General features: G+C 29.8%; 1 protein-coding gene across 5 annotated transcripts in view; it reads left to right on the top strand.

Annotated features, from left to right (window-relative positions):
- Efa6 (Exchange factor for Arf 6) overlaps positions 1-21181 on the top strand; it is an 89437-nt gene that overhangs the window by 35380 nt on the left and 32876 nt on the right. For all 5 annotated transcript variants that reach the window (XM_065499092.1, XM_065499091.1, XM_065499093.1 and 2 more), the window contains exons 3-4: positions 17039-17159; positions 17284-19445. In XM_065499092.1, the coding sequence (XP_065355164.1) occupies positions 17039-17159; positions 17284-19445 (2283 nt within the window). The remainder of the gene's footprint in view (positions 1-17038; positions 17160-17283; positions 19446-21181) is intronic.

Here is a 21181-nt window from a genome sequence, read left to right on the forward strand (position 1 = left end):
ACTAGACTAGAACTAGACTAGAACTAGACTAGAACTAGACTAGAACTAGACTAGAACTAGACTAGAACTAGACTAGAACTAGTCTAGAACTAGACTAGAACTAGGCTAGAACTAGAAATAAACTATTATTAAACTAGAACAAGACTACAACCGATCTAGAATTGAAGTTATTGTATTACTCAGTAATTTAAAGTCATTACTAAGTTTTTCCATTTGCTCAAAAGGCCACCATATAATCATGTGTATAAATTCTCTGCCCAAGAGAATGATTATTACAAAAATTACACCAATTAATGTCTGCATCTTAAACTGCTATAAGTACAAATGCATGTTTGAGTATATGACTATTTGCGCCTACACTATGACTGGGTCATAGAGTAATAGAGCAGCAGACTATTAAAGAAAAATTTCATTAATATTAAATTGTACAAAAATTCATTTATTTCTAACGACATTTGTTTGTGTAATTTAAGTTTTTATTACAAGAATTCTTCCTAAACGTCACAGCACACAACATTTATTTTCTTCACATGCACTCAAATCAACTCATTTAACATTTTTATATAAACTTCAATTAATATTAAATTAACATTAGTAAACTTCCACCTACACGAGCTCATAATAAAATGGCTGTAGCGTCGTCGCTGACGCCGTCGTCGTCATTACAAACAGAGTAAGAAGGAGAGTGTGCAAGTATATAAATGGTGGCATACACGCAAATAATCACTCTAATGACAATTATCACATTTTGTTAAAATCGACGTGTTTAAACATGTTACTTACATATTTACATACATACAAACATATGTACATAATAAACACACAAAGCCTGTGTGTATGTGTGTTAATTTTACTGTTATTTACTCGTATTGCAACACTTTCATATTATAATTTTATCCATTTATGCAGTTCCAATTACCATCGTGTTGTTGTTGTTGTTTTTTCTTTCATTTTGTTTTTCTTTACTTTTTGTATTTGTTTTAATTGCTGCACTCATTTGTTTTTTTTTTGCTCTAACAGCGACGCAGCGTTGTGTTATTTTCATTGTTTTTATTTACACTTTGCATTTGTTCTTTTATTTTACTTATTGTTTAGACATTTTCTATGCTCATTTTTATTATTGTTACTATTTGTTGTTGTTGTACATATTACTCTAATCTACAATTATTTTGTTTGCTTCTTTTGTTTTTGCTACTAAATGTTTAAAAATAAACAACAACAATAACAAAAATGGTGGAAAATAATATGCAACAAAAATATTTTTCTGCTTGGCCCTCATGTCGTATACTCATTTTATGTTTTTTCTAATTCTTTTCATTTATTTATTGTAGTTTTTTGTTGTGTTTCATTTTCTATTGTTTCATTGTGATTTTTGTTTAAATGGCAACACACATACGCTCTGTGATTTTCCTCTCTCACACTCAGTTTGTCACCACACCGAGTGGAAAATGATTTGCGCTGATGGCGGTGGTGTGCAAGCCCAGGGGCTCGCAGTCTATATAATTATTTCTGTCTGTCCGTTGAAATCAACTATTCGAAGGCCCCAAATAACTTACATAACAGATTGATACAGCAATATGTCCGCTCAACTTGGTCCTACAAAAAGGTGGCCAAACAATCAAAGTTCAGCCGTCAAACTGTTTCCAATGTTATTAAACACTATCGGGAGAACTTGTCCGTTGATAGAAAACCTGGTTCAGGTAGAAGGAATGGTCCACTCGATGTTTCTAAAGCCAATAAATAGAAAGCATTTTGAAAAGAGCTACCAACACATCCAGTAGGAAAGCAGCCCGGTTAGCTCAATACATCGGACTATTTGGTACGAAAAGTTAAAGCCAAATGCAGGTTTAAAAACATAGAAGGCTTAAAAAGTTCCTGACAGGAACTCTGTTAAAAATTTAGAGGCCAAAGACAGAGCACAGAAATTGAAGTCTAGCTAAGGCTAGTGGAGAGATATTGGGGTCTTGTTAAAAGGGAATTGAAGAGCACAAAAAGGGTGTAAAGGAGAATTGAAGAAGCCAAAAATAAAAAAAGTACCTTTAGAAAAAACCTGAAATTTGTCCTAAAAATCTATACAATTGAATTTAGCAACTGAAATCAGCTTAGAAAGAAATTTTAAATTGTAATAAATTTGGGGCCAAATAAAAAAAAGTAGCAAAAAAGTACTTTTTGAAATAACATTAAATTTAGCTTAACAATTAATATAAATTTAAAGAATTTGGTTGCGATTCAACCTAAAAATCTATATAATTTAAGTTTAACAATTAAAAATTAAAACAAATTTCGAAATATAACTAAAGCTATATTTGAATTTTAATAAATTTGGGGGCCAAATAAAAAAAGTAGCAAAAAAGTACTTTTTGAAATAACATTAAATTAGCTTAACAATTAATACAAATTTAAAGAATTTGACATTTTTACAAAAAATAAGCCAAAATAAAAAAAGTACTTTTTTAAAAAAACATGAAAATCTGCATAGAACGAATAATAAAATAAAAAAAAATAATTTTGGAAAAATTTAAAACATTAAAAATTAAAACAATTTGATATTTTTACAAAAATTAAGCCAAAATAAAAAAAGTACCAAAAAAGTACTTTTTGAAATAACATTAAATTTGCTTAACAATTAATATAAATTTAAAGAATTTGATATTTTTACAAAAAATAAGCCAAAATAAAAAAGTACCAAAAAAAGTACTTTTAGAAAAAAATCATGAAATTTGACCTAAATCTGCCTACAACGAAATTAAAATAAATTTTTTTTAAATGTTTAACAATTCTGAGCAAAATAAAAAAATGCTTTTTGAAAAATTGGAAATTTTGTTTAAAAATTAAAACAAAAAAATTAAGCCAAAATAAAAAAGTACCAAAAAAGTACTTTTAATACAAATTTAAAAAAATCTATATAATTGAATTTAAAAACTGAAATCTGCCTATAACGAATTTAAAATTATTTTTTTTTGCATTTTTCACAATTCTGAGCAAAATAAAAAAAAAAAAATTTTTGGAAAAATTGGAAATTTGCTTAAAAATTAAAACAATTAGTAAATAAATATCTACCGAATGAAGTCAGCTAGTTTTTAATAAAAATCTAAAAATCAATTGATATTTTTACAAAAATTAAGCCGAAATAAAAAAAGTACTAAAAAAGTACTTTTTGAAATAACATTAAATTTGCTTAATAATTAATACAAATTTAAAGAATTTGACATTTTTACAAAAAATAAGCCAAAATAAAAAAGTACCAAAAAAGTACTTTTAGAAAAAAACATGAAATTTGACCTAAATCTGCCTAGATCAAATTTAAAATAATTTTTTTTTTAAATTTTTAACAATTCTAAGCAAAATAAAAAAATGCTTTTTGAAAAATTAAAATTTGCTTAAAAATTAAAACAATTTGATAATTTTACAAAAAATTAAGCCTAAATAAAAAAGTACCAAAAAAGTACTTTTTGAAATAACATTAAATTTGCTTAACAATTAATATAAATTTAAAGAATTTAATATTTTTACAAAAAATAAGCCAAAATAAAAAAAGTACCAAAAAAGTACTTTTAGAAAAAAAACATGAAATTTGACCTAAAAATCTATATAATTTAAGTCTAACAATTAAAATTTAAAACAAATTTTGAAATATAACTAAAGCGAAATTTAAATTTGTAAGATTTATTTAAATTTTAATAAATTTGGGGACAAATAAAAAAAGGTAGCAAAAAAGTAATTTTTGAAATAACATTAAATTTGCTTAACAATTAATATAAATTTAAAGAATTTGACATTTTTACAAAAAATAAGCCAAAATAAAAAAAGTACCAAAAAAGTACTTTTAGAAAAAAACATGAAATTCGACCTAAATCTGCCTAGAACGAATTTAAAATTAAATTTTTTTTTTAATTTTTAACAAATCTGAGCTAAATGAAAAGAAAATACATTTTGAAAAATTTAAAATTTGCTTAAAAATTAAAACAATTTGATAATTTTACAAAAAATTAAGCCAAAATAAAAAAGTACCAAAAAAAGTACTTTTAGCAAAAAACATGAAATTCAACCTAAAAATCTAAATAATTTAAGTCTAACAATTAAAAATTAAAACAAATTTCGAAATATAACTCAAGGGAAATTTAAATTGTAAGATTTATTTAAATTTTAATAAATTTGTAGCCCAAATAAAAAAAAGTAGCAAAAAAGTACTTTTTGAAATAACATTAAATTTGCTTAACAATTAATACAAATTTAAAGAATTTGAAATTTTTACAAAAAATAAGCCAAAATAAAAAAGTACCAAAAAAGTACTTTTAGAAAAAAACATGAAATTTTAGCTAAATCCGAATTTAAAATGAAATTTTTTTTTTAAATTTTTTGCTTAGAAATTAAAACTATTTGATAATTTTACAAAAAATTCAAATTGGGGTCAAATAAAAAAAGTAGTAAAAAGTACTTTTTGAAATAACATTAAATTTGCTTAAAAATTAATAGAAATTTAAAGAATTTGACATTTTTACAAAAAATAAGCCAAAATAAAAAAGTAGCAAAAAAGTACTTTTAGAAAAAAACATGAAATTTTAGCTAAATCTGAATTTAAAATTTAATTTTATTTAAAATTTTTAAAAATACTTTTTGAAAAATTGGAAATTTGCTTAAAAATTAAAACAATTTGATAATTAAAAAATTAAGCCAAAATAAAAAAAAGTACCAAAAAAGTACTAAATTTTATGAAACGCTGGTCTACGCTATAAGGTTTGCTTGCATATTTTCAAAAGGTTGGCCATTTCCTTTCTCTAGCATTTTATTTACTAAGTAGAATAAAGAGATTGATTAGAACAGAAATTTGCTATCAATTATTTTACAATACATTTTTTTAAAATTATCTATAACCCTTTCCTAGTTGTTTTTTTTTGTTGTTTTCAAAATCTATTTTTATTGTTTATGTTAGAATATTATTGTAGTTGTTGCAAGCAAATACTTGCTACAAGTTCATATCAACATATATTTTTTTTAAAAATCTATTGACAATAGTTTATACTGGTTCATTGTTGGAAAGGCATCATTACAATAACATTTTGCGGTTAGCCGTTGACGAGCACTTGATTACTATTGTACATTTAAACGTAGTAGTACGTTTTGGCGTCTAGTTCCCGGTTGTGGTTGGTCATTCTATGATTTTAAATTGTCATTATTATTCTTAATTTTTTTTTTTATTAAATGATAAATGATTTTTAAGAGAAATTCGTTTTTTATATTGTTTTGTTGTTCAACCAATTAAAAAATAAATTATTTATAAATGTGTAGAAGAAAAAAAAAAACACGAAAATTAATTTGAAATGTAGAAAACATTTGTTGAAGAAAAAAATAAAAAATAAAATAAATTTTAATGAAATATTAAAGATGAAAACAATTCATCTGTATATATTAATAGTGTTAAATGATCATAGACATGAATTAATGTTTTTTCAATGAAATTTATTTTTAAAAATAAAACAAATTTAAACAAACGTTGAGATGATGTTGCTGTTGTTGTGGTTGTATTTAATCATAAAAGCGAAACCACGTAATTAAAGCTTTATGTAAATATTTACTTTGTTTTAATATGGCAAAAATAAAAATACAAACACCGACATCAACAACAGCAAACTTAAATTATTAAATAAATATTATTTTCTTTGCAGTATTTACGTGTTTATAAATATCTCTTGTTCAATTGTTTTTATAAATACCAAAAAAAAAATACTTAAATAAAAGCTATTTAGAGATAAAACTACATAATGGGAAACAAAATCTATAAAATTGATTATGATTATCTAAACAGCAAATTTGAAAAGTAATAGTACTTGAAATCCTACATAAATACACATAGATCGGAATATAATAAAATTTTTAACTTTTATTCGCTTAAAATTAAACTCGAATAACAGATAACCCTAATATAAACCTAAATATTTCAAGCATAGAGAAATACATATAGAGAGGAAACTAGAAAAAAACTCAAACAAAAAATTACTTTAAATAATCACTCATAAGAGTGTTGTTTTTGTTTTTGACAACTGAGTTAGGTCTTTGACAGCAGACCTAACTCAGTTGTCAAAACCCTAAGTGATGAGAATGTTTTAGTAAAAAAACTATGTGAAAATCACGAATAGGCCAAATTAAGACAAGAAATTTCAAAGTTTTCTTGTCTTAATTAAGATCTTATTAATAAATGTAGAAATTTCCAATGATGAACATGTCTGTTTAATATTATAAATTATTGGTTTTGTTTATTTGAGAATTTTTTTTGTTTTCAATAGTACATAGTACATTATATTTAAATAAACAATTATTTAAAATTTAGCTGGAAAATAAATTTATTCGAGTATTCGATTTTTTTATTCTTAACTGAAAAATTTTGTTCATTTTAATAAAAAAATCCTTCTTTTTATTTCCTTGATTATTCAAATAGTTTTTATTCGATTGACAGCCTTATTTCATACATTTAGTACTTGTCAAAAACTTACTACTTTAGTTACTATAACTTATAAATATAACAAATCATTGTTTGTGTTTAGAAAAAGAAAAAAAAAACTATAATAAAATCAAAACCACAATATTTTTTTTTTGGCATAAATCCCATTCATGTAGCCATTTATATTACACATTTATACATAACTACATTTTACTTACTCACTCTCTCTCTCTTGCTCTTTATCTTTCTCCATGTAATCATCAATAATCTATAGTCGTAACGGTAGTTTTATGCATACTGCATAAACATTGATTCATAGCCATACATACATATGTACATACCACATGTAAATATGTATGTTTGTCTGTTTGTTTGTTTATTGTTATTCTCTATTGAGCCGAGAAAATTTTATACAGCAACAACAACCCCTTCCTTCATCATCATCCATTTTGTAAAGTCAGAGTGTTGTAATAACATTGTTGTTACTATAACACACACATCCACTCACTCACTCATTCACTCACAACATATCATATCAATCTGCTGTGTGTTATCTGATGGAAAATGACAGTGTACACAGGGTGTGACATTTGAAATGGGCAGACATATTTGTAATAATTAAGATTTACTATTTATAGCCAAGCTTTTTCGTCCTTTTATTACTGATTTGTAGCAGGGAACAAAATTGTTTTTTTTTTTAAAGAAAAACCTTAACTGAAAATTTACATATTTTTTTTTTTAATTTTTATACCATTCATTCCGTTTGTAATTTCCACAATATAATTTCTGACCCTATAAAGTAGATATATTCTGGATCCTTATAGATAGCGGAGTCGATTAAGCCATGTCCGTCTGTCTGTCTGTTGAAATTAACTTTCCGAAGCCCCCAAATAACTTACACGATTCATACATTAATATCACATATACATACATAAAGTGGTTGACAAAACAATGGAAACTTTTACAAATATTCCATATGTAGCCCAAAATTTAAAATATTTTTTTAAAATAAATTTTTTTTTTTAGTATTTTACTTGTATAGTTTTATTTATATAAATTAACTGAAAAACAAACAACATAATTAATTATATTCTGAAAAAAGGGAACAAAATTAAAAATATTCACTATTTCTTCGCTACTGACAAAACAATGGAAACTTTTAAACTTCTGCAAGAAAGAAAGAAGTGTAAAACGAAAATAATATTTAAAAGAACGATGTAAAAAGCATCCTGTTTACAGTTATTTTATTTTATTTTTAAATTCTGGTAATTTTTCACAATTTCTTTTTCTAAGTTTTTCGCATAATTGCTTTTTTTCAAAGTTAACAAAAATGGCTAAAGTTAAGATTTGTGAAGACTTAAAAAAATAAAATAATTAACGATTTTAAAGCTGGTTTAAAACAAAAAAGTTTCTGTGACAAATATTCAATAAATAAATCAGCAGTTTCAAAAATTATAAAGAAATTTCGTGAGACCGGTTCTGTAAAACTCAACATTTAGGTGGAAGGAAGACCTCGTAAGACTACTCCTAGACAAGATAATTTAATAGTGAGAGAGTTCAAGAAATTGCCAAAAATAACTGCTCGAGAGGTTGTTAATAGCCTAAAATTAGAAATAAGTAACCGAACAGTTAGTCGCAGGGCAAATGAGGCTGGTCTTGGTTGCTATCGTCCTGTGAAAAAAACACTCATTTCTAAAAAGAACCGTTCTGCCCGTCTACAATTTGCCAGGGATCATTTAAACTGGTCGCTACAGAAATGGAATACTGTCTGTCCTCTTTTCCGACGAATCCAAATACAATTTAAAAGGCAGTAATGGGAGAACATTTGTAAGACGACCAAATAGAAAAATATTATATCCAAAGTACACAAATAAGACTGTAAAGTTTGGCGGTGGCAATATTATGGTATGGGGATGTTTTTCAGGGCAAGGTATGGGCCCAATTCATATTATAAAAGATACGATGGCAGGTATAGAGGATACAGAACCATATTAAACGATGTTATGTAACCATACGCTGAGGAAAATATGCCCCTAGTTTGGAGATTCCAACACAACAACTACCCGAAACACACATCTAGGGTTGTAACCGAGTGGTTACAAAACAATGAGGTACGTGTTTTGAAGTGGCCTGCCCAATCGCCAGATCTCAATTCCATAGAAAAGGAAGGACCCAAAATTACACCAGGAATGAAGATTTATAGGAGGCGGTTATAAGGGAATGGCAAAATATTTCAAAGGAGACCATTGACTCTTTAATTGGTTCAATGTATCGTCGATTAAAAATAAGGGATACCCAACAAAATATTGAGTTATTGCAAAGTTTAGACAGACCATATTTGTTAAAATAATACCTAAGTTTCCATTGTTTTGTCAATGCCGTAATAAAGAAATCTTTTTATTTTGTTTCCTCATTTTTAGAATTTAATTAATTATGTCCTTTGTTATACCCTTCACCTTCGTGAGAAGGGTATATATAAGTTTGTCATTCCGTTTGTAATTTCTACATTTTTCATTTCCTACCCTATAAAGTATATATATTCTGGATCCTTATAGATAGCGGAGTCGATTAAGCCATGCCCGTCTGTCTGTTGAAATCAATTTTCTGAAGACCCCAGATATCTTCGGGATCCAAATCTTCAATAATTCTGTCAGACATGCTTTCGAGAAGTTTGCTATTTAAAATCAGCAAAATCGGTCCATAAATAACGGAAATATGAGCAAAAAACCGGGACAACCTCGATTTTTGACCTATTTTTTATCTATATCTGGATTACTAAGTCATTAATATAGACAATATGAATATCTAATGATAGATATTTCAAAGTCCATTGCAACGATGTATATAAGGCTATAGTAAGTTGGACCTACAATGGGTCAAAATCGGGAAAAATATTTTTTAACCCGAATTTTTTTTTTCATCAAAAAATTTTTTTGTCATACATTTTTTTCCAAAAAAAAAAAAAAAATTTTAAAAAAATTTGAAAAAAAAATTCAAAAAAAAAAATTTGTAAAAACAATTAAAAAAAAAATAAATTTTGTTTACCTAAAAATATTTAAAAAAATGTATTTTAAAGTATAATTTGGTGAAGGGTATATAAGATTCGGCACAGCCGAATATAGCTCTCTTACTTGTTTTTTTGTTAAATTAAGTTAATAAAAAAAAGTATACAAATAAAATACTACAAAAATGTTAAAATTTTTTAAAAAATTATTTCAGATTTTAGGCCACTAATGAAATATTTGGAAAAGTTTCCATTGTTTTGTCAACCACTGTATCTATCCGGCTCGGTTTCTATTTAAAATCGAGAAAATCGGTGCATAAATGTCTGAGATACACATAAGGAAAAATCCAGGACAACCTCGATTTTTGACCTATTATTTACTAAGTCATTAATATAGACAATATGGATATCTAATGATAGATATTTCAAAGACGTATATAAGACCATAGTAAGTTGGACCTACAATGGGTCAAAATCGGAAAAAATATTTTTTAATCCGAATATTTTGTTTAGCTAAATATTAAAAAAAATATTTTCAAAAAAAGTAAATACATATTTCACAAAAAATGTTGCAGCAACATGTTGCCTTAACACATTAAAGTAATTTGATGCTGCCACTTATAAAATGTTTTTATATAAAATCAGAAACATTTTGTTTAATCATATTGTTACGCAACATGTTGCTGCAACATTTTTTTAAACTCAGTTCTTACAGAACTAGAACAGAACTAGAACAGAACTAGAACAGAACTAGAACAGAACTAGAACAGAACTAGAACAGAACTAGAACAGAACTAGAACAGAACTAGAACAGAACTAGAACAGAACTAGAACAGAACTAGAACAGAACTAGAACAGAACTAGAACAGAACTAGAACAGAACTAGAACAGAACTAGAACAGAACTAGAACAGAACTAGAACAGAACTAGAACAGAACTAGAACAGAACTAGAACAGAACTAGAACAGAACTAGAACAGAACTAGAACAGAACTAGAACAGAACTAGAACAGAACTAGAACAGAACTAGAACAGAACTAGAACAGAACTAGAACAGAACTAGAACAGAACTAGAACAGAACTAGAACAGAACTAGAACAGAACTAGAACAGAACTAGAACAGAACTAGAACAGAACTAGAACAGAACTAGAACAGAACTAGAACAGAACTAGAACAGAACTAGAACAGAACTAGAACAGAACTAGAACAGAACTAGAACAGAACTAGAACAGAACTAGAACAGAACTAGAACAGAACTAGAACAGAACTAGAACAGAACTAGAACAGAACTAGAACAGAACTAGAACAGAACTAGAACAGAACAGAACTAGAACAGAACTAGAACAGAACTAGAACAGAACTAGAACAGAACTAGAACAGAACTAGAACAGAACTAGAACAGAACTAGAACAGAACTAGAACAGAACTAGAACAGAACTAGAACAGAACTAGAACAGAACTAGAACAGAACTAGAACAGAACTAGAACAGAACTAGAACAGAACTAGAACAGAACTAGAACAGAACTAGAACAGAACTAGAACAAAATATTCGTGATCGAATGAGCTAGTACTGAAAAATAATTTCGTTATCGAAATTATGATAAAATGTACTAAATTTCGTGCTGGATATCGAATGCCATAATCTCAAATAAGAAAATTACGATAAATTTTACTCGATATCGAATGCGGTAATTTGGCCCCTGAACTAGAACTGAATTATACATAGATACACTGAACTAGTTACTACAAATTACTCTTACAAAAAAGTGCAGTACAAAATAAACGTTTAAAGTGACTACACTCTAGATTACTTAGAGTAACTTAAGAGACAATTGACTTCACGCTAGATTACAAAACAATTTTTATTTTTCCAAAGTTGTTTTTATTTTTTGTAAAAAAAATTTTAAATTTAAAAAAAAAATTCTAAAAATTTAAAAAAAAAATTTTAAAATTTTAAAAAAATTTTTACAGAAAATGAAAACAACTTTGGAAAAAAAAAATTTTGTTTACCTAAAAATATTTAAAATTTTACTTTTCAAATTCCCATTTCCATTCGTTACTTTGTTTCCTTTTAAAAAAATCCTATACGGTCTTTTTCTTTTAAATAAAGATTTGTTTCATGCCAATCGATTTAGCGGTAACTGTTTTTTAGCTTATTTTAGTAACGAAACGGTAATTTCCTTTCGTTTTATGATCAAATATTGTTATAATATTCGCTGCTTTTAATCAATTGAGAGCTAGTTTACTGTCTAAAGACAACATACCCTGTTTATTGCCTCTTCACAATTTTTTTTGTTGCAATATTCTTGTTTCATCATCTTCATTCAAATGCATATCAATGTGGATTCATTTTTTTTTTAAAGCATTTATGTTCAAAATCTTTTTTTTGTTTTGTTTTAGTTTTGTGTCAAAATGTTTAGTTTATACCTCTTTTCTATATATAGAAACTTAGTCTTACAATAAATCTATATAGATGATGTATCACTACAACTATTCAAATAACGTCTATATTGTCTTTTCAAATACTATAAACAATTTTTTTTTATTTTAGGTTTTTCTTAACACATTTTCTCTAAAGTTTTTTTTTTTATATATATTCTATTAAAGAACCCAACAAAAACAATGCACACATACACAAAATCATCATCTAAAATAAAATACGGGAAAAAATCAATAAAATATCACGCATAACAAGAAATCGTCTTATATATAATATAATAGTATAGTATATAGTATATAGAGTAGATGAAATCTAGCACATTTGTTTCCATTTACCCCACCTATTTACTTATTTACTACAAGGTGGTTACTCTTACCATAATACTATGTAAAATGGTGTAAATGCATTTACTGTAAAGAATACCCGAAGAATGCATTTGGATTTTGCGTTTTCATAGTTTCATTTCCGTTTGATTTTATTTTATTTTTTTTGTTGATGTGGTGTGATAACAAAGTTTACGATTTTATGCGATTTTGTGGTGTGAGAGTAAAGGTATTTTAGTTCATGGGTTTTTATAAGATTTAGAGCTAAAGATAGAAAGAAAGAAAAAGGATTGTTGCTATTGATGTATTAAAGTTTATTTTCAAACAAAAATCCCCAATTCCTAAATTCAACAAGGAATTGGTAACATTGTTTATTAATTTTATACTTTTAAATATTAGCAATAAAACCATAGAGAAATTACAATACATAGAGTGAAAACTCTTTTGTCAAAGACCTAACTCAGTTGTCAAAAACCTAAGGGGTGAGAATGTTTTAGTAAAAATAGCTATGCCAAGCAGTTAAACAAGTAGACAGTAATTTTCACTAATGTCTGCTCACTTGACAGAATCCAATTTTTATATTTTGGGTCATTGGCACTTAAGTGCTATTTGTAATGCAGAGAGAAGTCAATTGGTTACTTTATACATCCCAGGTAATCTAGCGTGAAGTCAATTGTCTCTTAAGTTTCTCTAATTAATCTAGTCACTTTTACTAACTAGTTCAGTGTATCAGTGTATCGAGTAAAATTGATCGTAATTTTCTTATTTGAGATTATGGCATTCGATATCCAGCACGAAATTTAGTACATTTTGTCATAATTTCGATCACGAATGTTTTGTTCTAGTTCTGTTCTAGTTCTGTTCTAGTTCTGTTCTAGTTCTGTTCTAGTTCTGTTCTAGTTCTGTTCAAGTTCTGTTCTAGTTCTGTTCTAGTTCTGTTCTAGTTCTGTTCTAGTTCTGTTCTAGTTCTGTTCTAGTTCTGTTCTAGTTCTGTTCTAGTTCTGTTCTAGTTCTGTTCAAGTTCTGTTCTAGTTCTGTTCTAGTTCTGTTCTAGTTCTGTTCTAGTTCTGTTCTAGTTCTGTTCTAGTTCTGTTCTAGTTCTGTTCTAGTTCTGTTCTAGTTCTGTTCTAGTTCTGTTCTAGTTCTGTTCTAGTTCTGTTCTAGTTCTGTTCTAGTTCTGTTCTAGTTCTGTTCTAGTTCTGTTCTAGTTCTGTTCTAGTTCTGTTCTAGTTCTGTTCTAGTTCTGTTCTAGTTCTGTTCTAGTTCTGTTCTAGTTCTGTTCTAGTTCTGTTCTAGTTCTGTTCTAGTTCTGTTCTAGTTCTGTTCTAGTTCTGTTCTAGTTCTGTTCTAGTTCTGTTCTAGTTCTGTTCTAGTTCTGTTCTAGTTCTGTTCTAGTTCTGTTCTAGTTCTGTTCTGTTCTAGTTCTAGTTCTGTTCTGTTCTAGTTCTGTTCTGTTCTAGTTCTGTTCTGTTCTGTTCTAGTTCTGTTCTAGTTCTGTTCTAGTTCTGTTCTAGTTCTGTTCTGTTCTAGTTCTGTTCTAGTTCTGTTCTAGTTCTGTTCTAGTTCTGTTCTAAGGAGTGAGATCGAAAAATTCTTAACATACATATATGTTTATAAAAAAGAAACCACTAAACTTACAGCTTTAATTTTTTTTTTATTTGATTGAAATTATTATTACAATTTACAAAAAAAATTATTTTTATAGTTTTAATCACTAGTGATGAAATTTTGAACCTTTTTCGGAAACCCTTCCATTAACGTTTTTATAGTGCTTTCTGTCACTTTGCTCGAACATGTAGTCCATCTCCGTTTAAAATCTACCACACTTTTGGACACCTTTTTTGTACTCTTCAATTCTCTTTTAACAAGAGCCCAATATCTCTCCACTGGCCTTAGCTCCGGGCAGTTTGGAGGATTTGCCTCTCTTGGTACAAATACCACATTATTGTTCTTGTACCACTCAAGGGCTTGTTTGCCATAGTGACAGGATGCCAAGTCAGGCCAAAAATAAGTGGACACATTATGAAGTCTTATGAATGGAAGCAGCCTTTTTTGTAAACATTCCTTGATGTAAATTTCGGTATTTATAGAGCCCGTTGTAACAAATGAGTGGCTTCTTTTGCCGCAACTGCATATTGCTTGCCATACCAAGAACTTTCTGGGAAATTTTGTCTGCTTTTGGGTCCTAAACTTTTCTTCAACATTCCCTCGAGCATCAGCAACATAAAATTTTTGACCTGGAAGTTGCGAAAAATCTGCCAGAACATACGTTTCGTCATCCATTATGCAGCAAGAATATTTTTTTATAAAACTTGACTTCAATTTCCGTGCTCTGTTTTTGGCCTCTAAATTTTTAGTAGCGTTCCTGTCAGGAACTTTTTGAGCCTTGTATGTTTTTAAACCTGCATTAGCTTTAACTTTTCGTACCAAATAGTCCGAGCACTGAGCTAACCGGGCTGCTTTCCTACCGGATGTGTTGGGAGCTCTTTTGAAAATGCGTTCTATTTTTTTGGCTTTAGAAACATCATGTGGACCATTCCTTCTACCTGAACCAGGTTTTCTATCAACTGACAAGTTCTCCCGGTACTGTTTAATAACATTGGAAACAGTTTGACGGCAGACCTTTGTATGCTTGGCCAACTTTTTGTAAGACCAAGTTGGGTTTTGTTGAAAATATTTAATAATTTCAGTACGCACTTTTTTCTGGTCACTCATTTTAATCAGATTAACAAAAAAATTAATATAATTGACATTACACATAACTGACATGTTTTTCAAAGGTAACTTGATCAAAAAAAAATTCAAATAATACTTGGGTTAAAAAATGTAATGAAAAACGTGTGTTAAGAATTTTTCGATCTCACTCCTTAGTTCTGTTCTAGTTCTGTTCTAGTTCTGTTCTAGTTCTGTTCTAGTTCTGTTCTAGTTCTGTTCTAGTTCTGTTCTAGTTCTGTTCTAGTTCTGTTCTAGTTCTGTTCTAGTTCTGTTCTAGTTCTGTTCTAGTTCTGTTCTAGTTCTGTTCTAGTTCTGTTCTAGTTCTGTTCTAGTTCTGTTCTAGTTCTGTTCTAGTTCTGTTCTAGTTCTGTTCTAGTTCTGTTCTAGTTCTGTTCTAGTTCTGTTCTAGTTCTGTTCTAGTTCTGTTCTAGTTCTGTTCTAGTTCTGTTCTAGTTCTGTTCTAGTTCTGTTCTAGTTCTGTTCTAGTTCTGTTCTAGTTCTGTTCTAGTTCTGTTCTAGTTCTGTTCTAGTTCTGTTCTAGTTCTGTTCTAGTTCTGTTCTAGTTCTGTTCTAGTTCTGTTCTAGTTCTGTTCTAGTTCTGTTCTAGTTCTGTTCTAGTTCTGTTCTAGTTCTGTTCTAGTTCTGTTCTAGTTCTGTTCTAGTTCTGTTCTAGTTCTGTTCTAGTTCTGTTCTAGTTCTGTTCTAGTTCTGTTCTAGTTCTGTTCTAGTTCTGTTCTAGTTCTGTTCTAGTTCTGTTCTAGTTCTGTTCTAGTTCTGTTCTAGTTCTGTTCTAGTTCTGTTCTAGTTCTGTTCTGTTCTAGTTCTGTTCTAGTTCTGTTCTAGTTCTGTTCTAGTTCTGTTCTAGTTCTGTTCTAGTTCTGTTCTAGTTCTGTTCTAGTTCTGTTCTAGTTCTGTTCTAGTTCTGTTCTAGTTCTGTTCTAGTTCTGTTCTAGTTCTGTTCTAGTTCTGTTCTAGTTCTGTTCTAGTTCTGTTCTAGTTCTGTTCTAGTTCTGTTCTAGTTCTGTTCTAGTTCTGTTCTAGTTCTGTTCTAGTTCTGTTCTAGTTCTGTTCTAGTTCTGTTCTAGTTCTGTTCTAGTTCTGTTCTAGTTCTGTTCTAGTTCTGTTCTAGTTCTGTTCTAGTTCTGTTCTAGTTCTGTTCTAGTTCTGTTCTAGTTCTGTTCTAGTTCTGTTCTAGTTCTATTCTAGTTCAGTTCTAGTTATTTTTTATATAAAATCTGCAACATTTTGTCTCTTTGCTTAAACAAATTAATCATTTTGTTCAAATCTATTAAAGGATTTAACATAAAACCAAATATTGATACATGCAGCAACATGTTTGCTTCAAAAAATATTGAGCAACATGTGGCTGCTACATTTCTATGCATATTTTCAAAAAAAGTAAATATTTCACAAAAAATGTTGCAGCAACATGTTGCCTTAACACATTTAAAGGAATTTAATGCTGCCACTTACAAAATGTTTTTATATAAAATCAGTAACATTTTGTTTAATCATATTGTAACGCAACATGTTGCTGCAACATTTTTTTTTAAACTCAAAATTTTCTTATTGAAGCATAAATTAAGAAAAAGAAAGAGTTTCAAAACAATTTTTTTTATTTTCAGCAACATATTGCCCAAATTATTACGCAACATGTTGCTGCAACATTTCTAGAAAAATACACAAATCTATGTAAAATGTATCTATCATTTCCATCATGTTTCGTTTTAAGGTGGTCACACAATAAAGCACTGTTTTAGCAATATGTTGCGCTGTAATTGTTGGCAACATGTTGCTGCAATATTTTTTAAAAACAAAATTTTTGTAAAAATTATTTTTTTCTTTTGATTTCGTTTCATAAGATAACGATATTGTTAAAAATGTGAGTTTAGTTATTGCAACATGTTGCTGTAACATTTAAAATATTTTGAGAAAAAAAAATTATAAAATTTGCAGCAAAATTCTAGTAAATTTAAGCAATTATTGCTTGAGGATAAATTTTAATTTCTGTTGTTAAAAAATTTTAAGGCATTTTCAGACACTTATATTAATTATTTCTTTAAGTTTCCTTTTAACACATTGTAATTGATTTGTTTTTAATTGTAATTTCTTTCAGGTCGAAGCTGGCGATGTGATTTTAAAAGTAAATGGAACCGATGTACATCGATACACAACGAAAGAGGTCTTAAAATGTTTGCGTTTATCGGAGGATTTAGTAACATTGGAACTGAAAAGAGGTAAAATTTCAATTAAATACAGTGGAAACTTTTACAAATATACACGAAAAAACTAAACAATTAGTTTATATTTTAAATTATCAAATATTCTTTTAAAATTTAAATTTTTCTTTTGAAATTTCAGATCCAAAGTTGAAAGCACGCATTAAAGAACAATTAGCAAATACAAAAAGTCCCCATTATATAGATATAGAAACAACAAATAATTACGATTATCATCATTCAAGAACATCATCACCTCATCATCATCATCAACAACAACAACATCACGAAGCTGCCAATAAATTACACTACGATACGACGCACAATTATACGACGATACAACAGCAACAACAATCACCAACATCTAGTTCACCCGCCGCCACACGTTACAAATCAACGACAACTGCAACATCAGCAGCAACAAACTTGCCACAACGTCAACAATCAAGCAATACGACCAATCACAGTCGTAGCTCGTCAGCCTCATCGGCCAAAATACAATTGGTTGAGGGTTTGGGCGGTGGAGGAGGCGGCGGAGGAGGAGGCAGTGGTGCCGGTACAGGAACTTCAACAACAGCCACCTCACCAACGAGTCGTCCCTCACGTATACCTCAGGCTCTGAAGTGTCCCTCACAAAAATCTCAACAATCACCACAACATAAACGACCCAGACCCTCACAAATACCCACAAAAGCCTCACTGGCAGCAGCGGCAGCCGCAGCAGCAGCTGCCACTTCCACCATAACTACGACAGCAACAACAACAAATGGTACAAGTTTTATGGTGGGCTCCAATAACTTGCAACATTCATTTTCGTACAGCGGCAATACAACGAGACAGGCAGGCAAATCCTCTTCCTCCTCGTATGCAGCGGAGGAGCGAGAACCGGAGCCCAACTCAGCACCACCACAACCAACAAAGGCACCACGTTTTGAGGCCTACATGATGACAGGTGATTTGATATTGAATCTATCAAGGACACCACAAAACAGCAATCTTCTGCCAGTGCAAGCTAAAAAAGTTGACTCGCTGCGAGACTCTCCCAACAGAGCCGCCGTGGCACGAGCTAATGGTGCCCTGGCACCCAAAGCTTCTGGTGAATCATCGCCCACTTCGTCATCATCCCAAGAGTCTCCCACTCATAGTACGGATTCGGCGGAATTACAAAATAAGGCTAAAGCACGTTTACGTAAACATCAACAAGCGCAGGCGCAACAAGACAGGGAACAGGAGCAACAGCAACAACAATATCAACGTGATAGTATTAATAATAGTTATAACAACCGCAAGGATTCTCTCACCAATGACACTCTCCTACTGTGTGAAGAATTGGAGAAGGATGACGAAGATGTCGGCGATGATGATGACGAAGGGGATGTGCACCGCAATCGGCCACATCATCACCATCATCCACACCACAAGACTAAACACCAGCACTATATGCAGAAGCACAAGCAACACTGCTATCAGCAGCAGACACGCCAGCAGCAGCAACAAAACAAATCCTATGAATACTATCAGAATGAGGATGAAGAGCCAGACGAAGAATACGATCGCTATGCTGGCGAAGAGGAGGAGGAGGAAAACGAAGAGGATCAAACTAATTATGATATAACCAATTTGGAGACCTACAATAGCGGCGGCGGTGGTGGTGGCGGAGGCGTGGGCAGTATGGCTATCAGTGGTCAGGCCGATGATGAGGCTAGCGATCGCCAGTGCTTAATGCAATACGGTGATGAGGACGATGATGAGCAGGCCGAAGATGAGGAATATTCCAATTCCGTAGCCTCAGCCTCGGCCAAACAGCGACTAAAAGCTTTAAAGAAACAAAAGGCTGCCCTTAGATACAAACAGCAGCGCAACTCCCAGGACAATGTCGATTGTCCACGCAATCAACGCAGTTCAGCTTCTTCGACCTCCTCAACAACGGTGGGCAATACAGGGGCGGCTAATACATCACAAGATGAAACCTCATTTTCAGTGCCCACTTCACCCATTTCCCTCTCAACACCGCTCATCGACAAAGAGACCGCCAATTCGGTGCCCACCAGTCCAGAACCCTCGAATTTGGCGGGCGGCAGTGGGGTGGGCGGTCCCGACAGCTCGGCCGTGGTGCGTCGTCATAATGGCCAGATGGTGCGCAAATGTGATTCGGCTGGCTTTCGCACCAGCAAATCGGAGGATCATTTACAGCAGATACAGCGTGAAGGTATGGGTGCTGTTATACCAATTGATATTGATGAGGATGTAAATAGTTCTTTGAATACACTATTAGATACCAGACAAGATTCGGAAGATTCTCAGGTAAGTTGGCTTTATATTTATGTTTTTTCTTTATTACAAAATTAAAGTATTCGTTTATAGAGTTTTAGAAATATACTAAAGGTCTTTTGTGTATAAGTATTTTACTCATAAGGCCTTTAGTAGTTATGTTATTTTTTTAATAATTTCTAACTGACAAATTGTAGGCTAAGTTCCATAAAAAAAATAATTAAGTTTAAGCTGATTTTATTCCTTTTCAAATTTAGCTTAGTTTTAAAAATTATTCCTTTTTCCACTTTTTATCCCCCTTTTAAAAAACCGCTTTTTTAGTAACAATTTAAAGTAGTCAATTGTTGTGTTGTTTGTGTTTAATATCTCTCCTTGACACCTTGAAAGTCCCTTTAGTTGAACTTGTTTTTTTTTTAAAGGGAATTTCGATATGCTTTTTACATAAGATATCATTTATATGATTTTTTAAGACTTTAAAAGGACTTTATTTTTTCTAAAATTTACTTTTTAAAAAGGTACTTTTTTCTGAAGGTACTTTCTTTAAAAGGTACTTTCTTTAAAAGGTACTTTCTTTAAAAGGTACTTTCTTTAAAAGGTACTTTCTTTAAAAGGTACTTTCTTTAAAAGGTACTTTCTTTAAAAGGTACTTTCTTTAAAAGGTACTTTCTTTAAAATGTACTTTCTTTAAAAGGTACTTTCTCTAAAGGGTACTTTCTTTAAAAGGTACTTTCTTTAAAAGGTACTTTCTTTAAAAGGTACTTTCTTTAAAAGGTACTTTCTTTAAAAGGTACTTTCTTTAAAAGCTACTTTCTTTAAAAGGTACTTTCTTTAAAAAGTACTTTCTTTAAAAGCTACTTTCTTTATAAGGTACTTTCTTTAAAAGGTACTTTCTTTAAAAGGTACTTTCTTTAAAAGGTACTTTCTTTAAAAGGTACTTTCTTTAAAAGGTACTTTCTTTAAAAGGTACTTTCTTTAAAAGCTACTTTCTTTAAAAGGTACTTTCTTTAAAAGGTACTTTCTTTAAAAGGTACTTTCTTTAAAAGGTACTTTCTTTAAAAGGTACTTTCTTTAAAAGGTACTTTCTTTAAAAAGTGCTTTCTTTAAAAGGTACTTTCTTTAAAAAGTACTTTCTTTAAAAGGTACTTTCTTTAAAAGGTACTTTCTTTAAAAGGTACTTTCTTTAAAAGGTACTTTCTCTAAAGGGTACTTTCTTTAAAGGGTACTTTCTTTAAAAGGTACTTTCTTTAAAAGGTACTTTCTTTAAAAGCTACTTTCTTTAAAAGCTACTTTCTTTAAAAGGTACTTTCTTTAAAAGGTACTTTCTTTAAAAGGTACTTTCTTTAAAAGGTGCTTTCTTTAAAAGCTACTTTCTTTAAAAGGTACTTTCTTTAAAAGGTACTTTCTTTAAAAGGTACTTTCTTTAAAAGGTGCTTTCTTTAAAAGGTACTTTCTTTAAAAGGTACTTTCTTTAAAAGGTACTTTCTTTAAAAGGTACTTTCTTTAAAAGGTACTTTCTTTAAAAGGTACTTTCTTTAAAAGGTACTTTCTTTAAAAAGTACTTTCTTTAAAAGGTACTTTCTTTAAAAGGTACTTTCTTTAAAAGGTACTTTCTTTAAAAGGTTCTTTTTTAAAAAAGTACTTTCATTAAAAGGTTCTTTTTAAAAAAAGTACTTTTTTAAACGTAATTTTTTTAAAAAGTACTTTTTTTTGAAAAAAGATACTTTTTACAAAATATACTGTTTTTGCAATTTTTTTTAATTTCGCTTTAA

The sequence above is a fragment of the Calliphora vicina genome, chromosome 1, assembly GCF_958450345.1.
Source record: "Calliphora vicina chromosome 1, idCalVici1.1, whole genome shotgun sequence".
In the NCBI taxonomy this organism is placed as follows: domain Eukaryota; kingdom Metazoa; phylum Arthropoda; class Insecta; order Diptera; family Calliphoridae; genus Calliphora; species Calliphora vicina.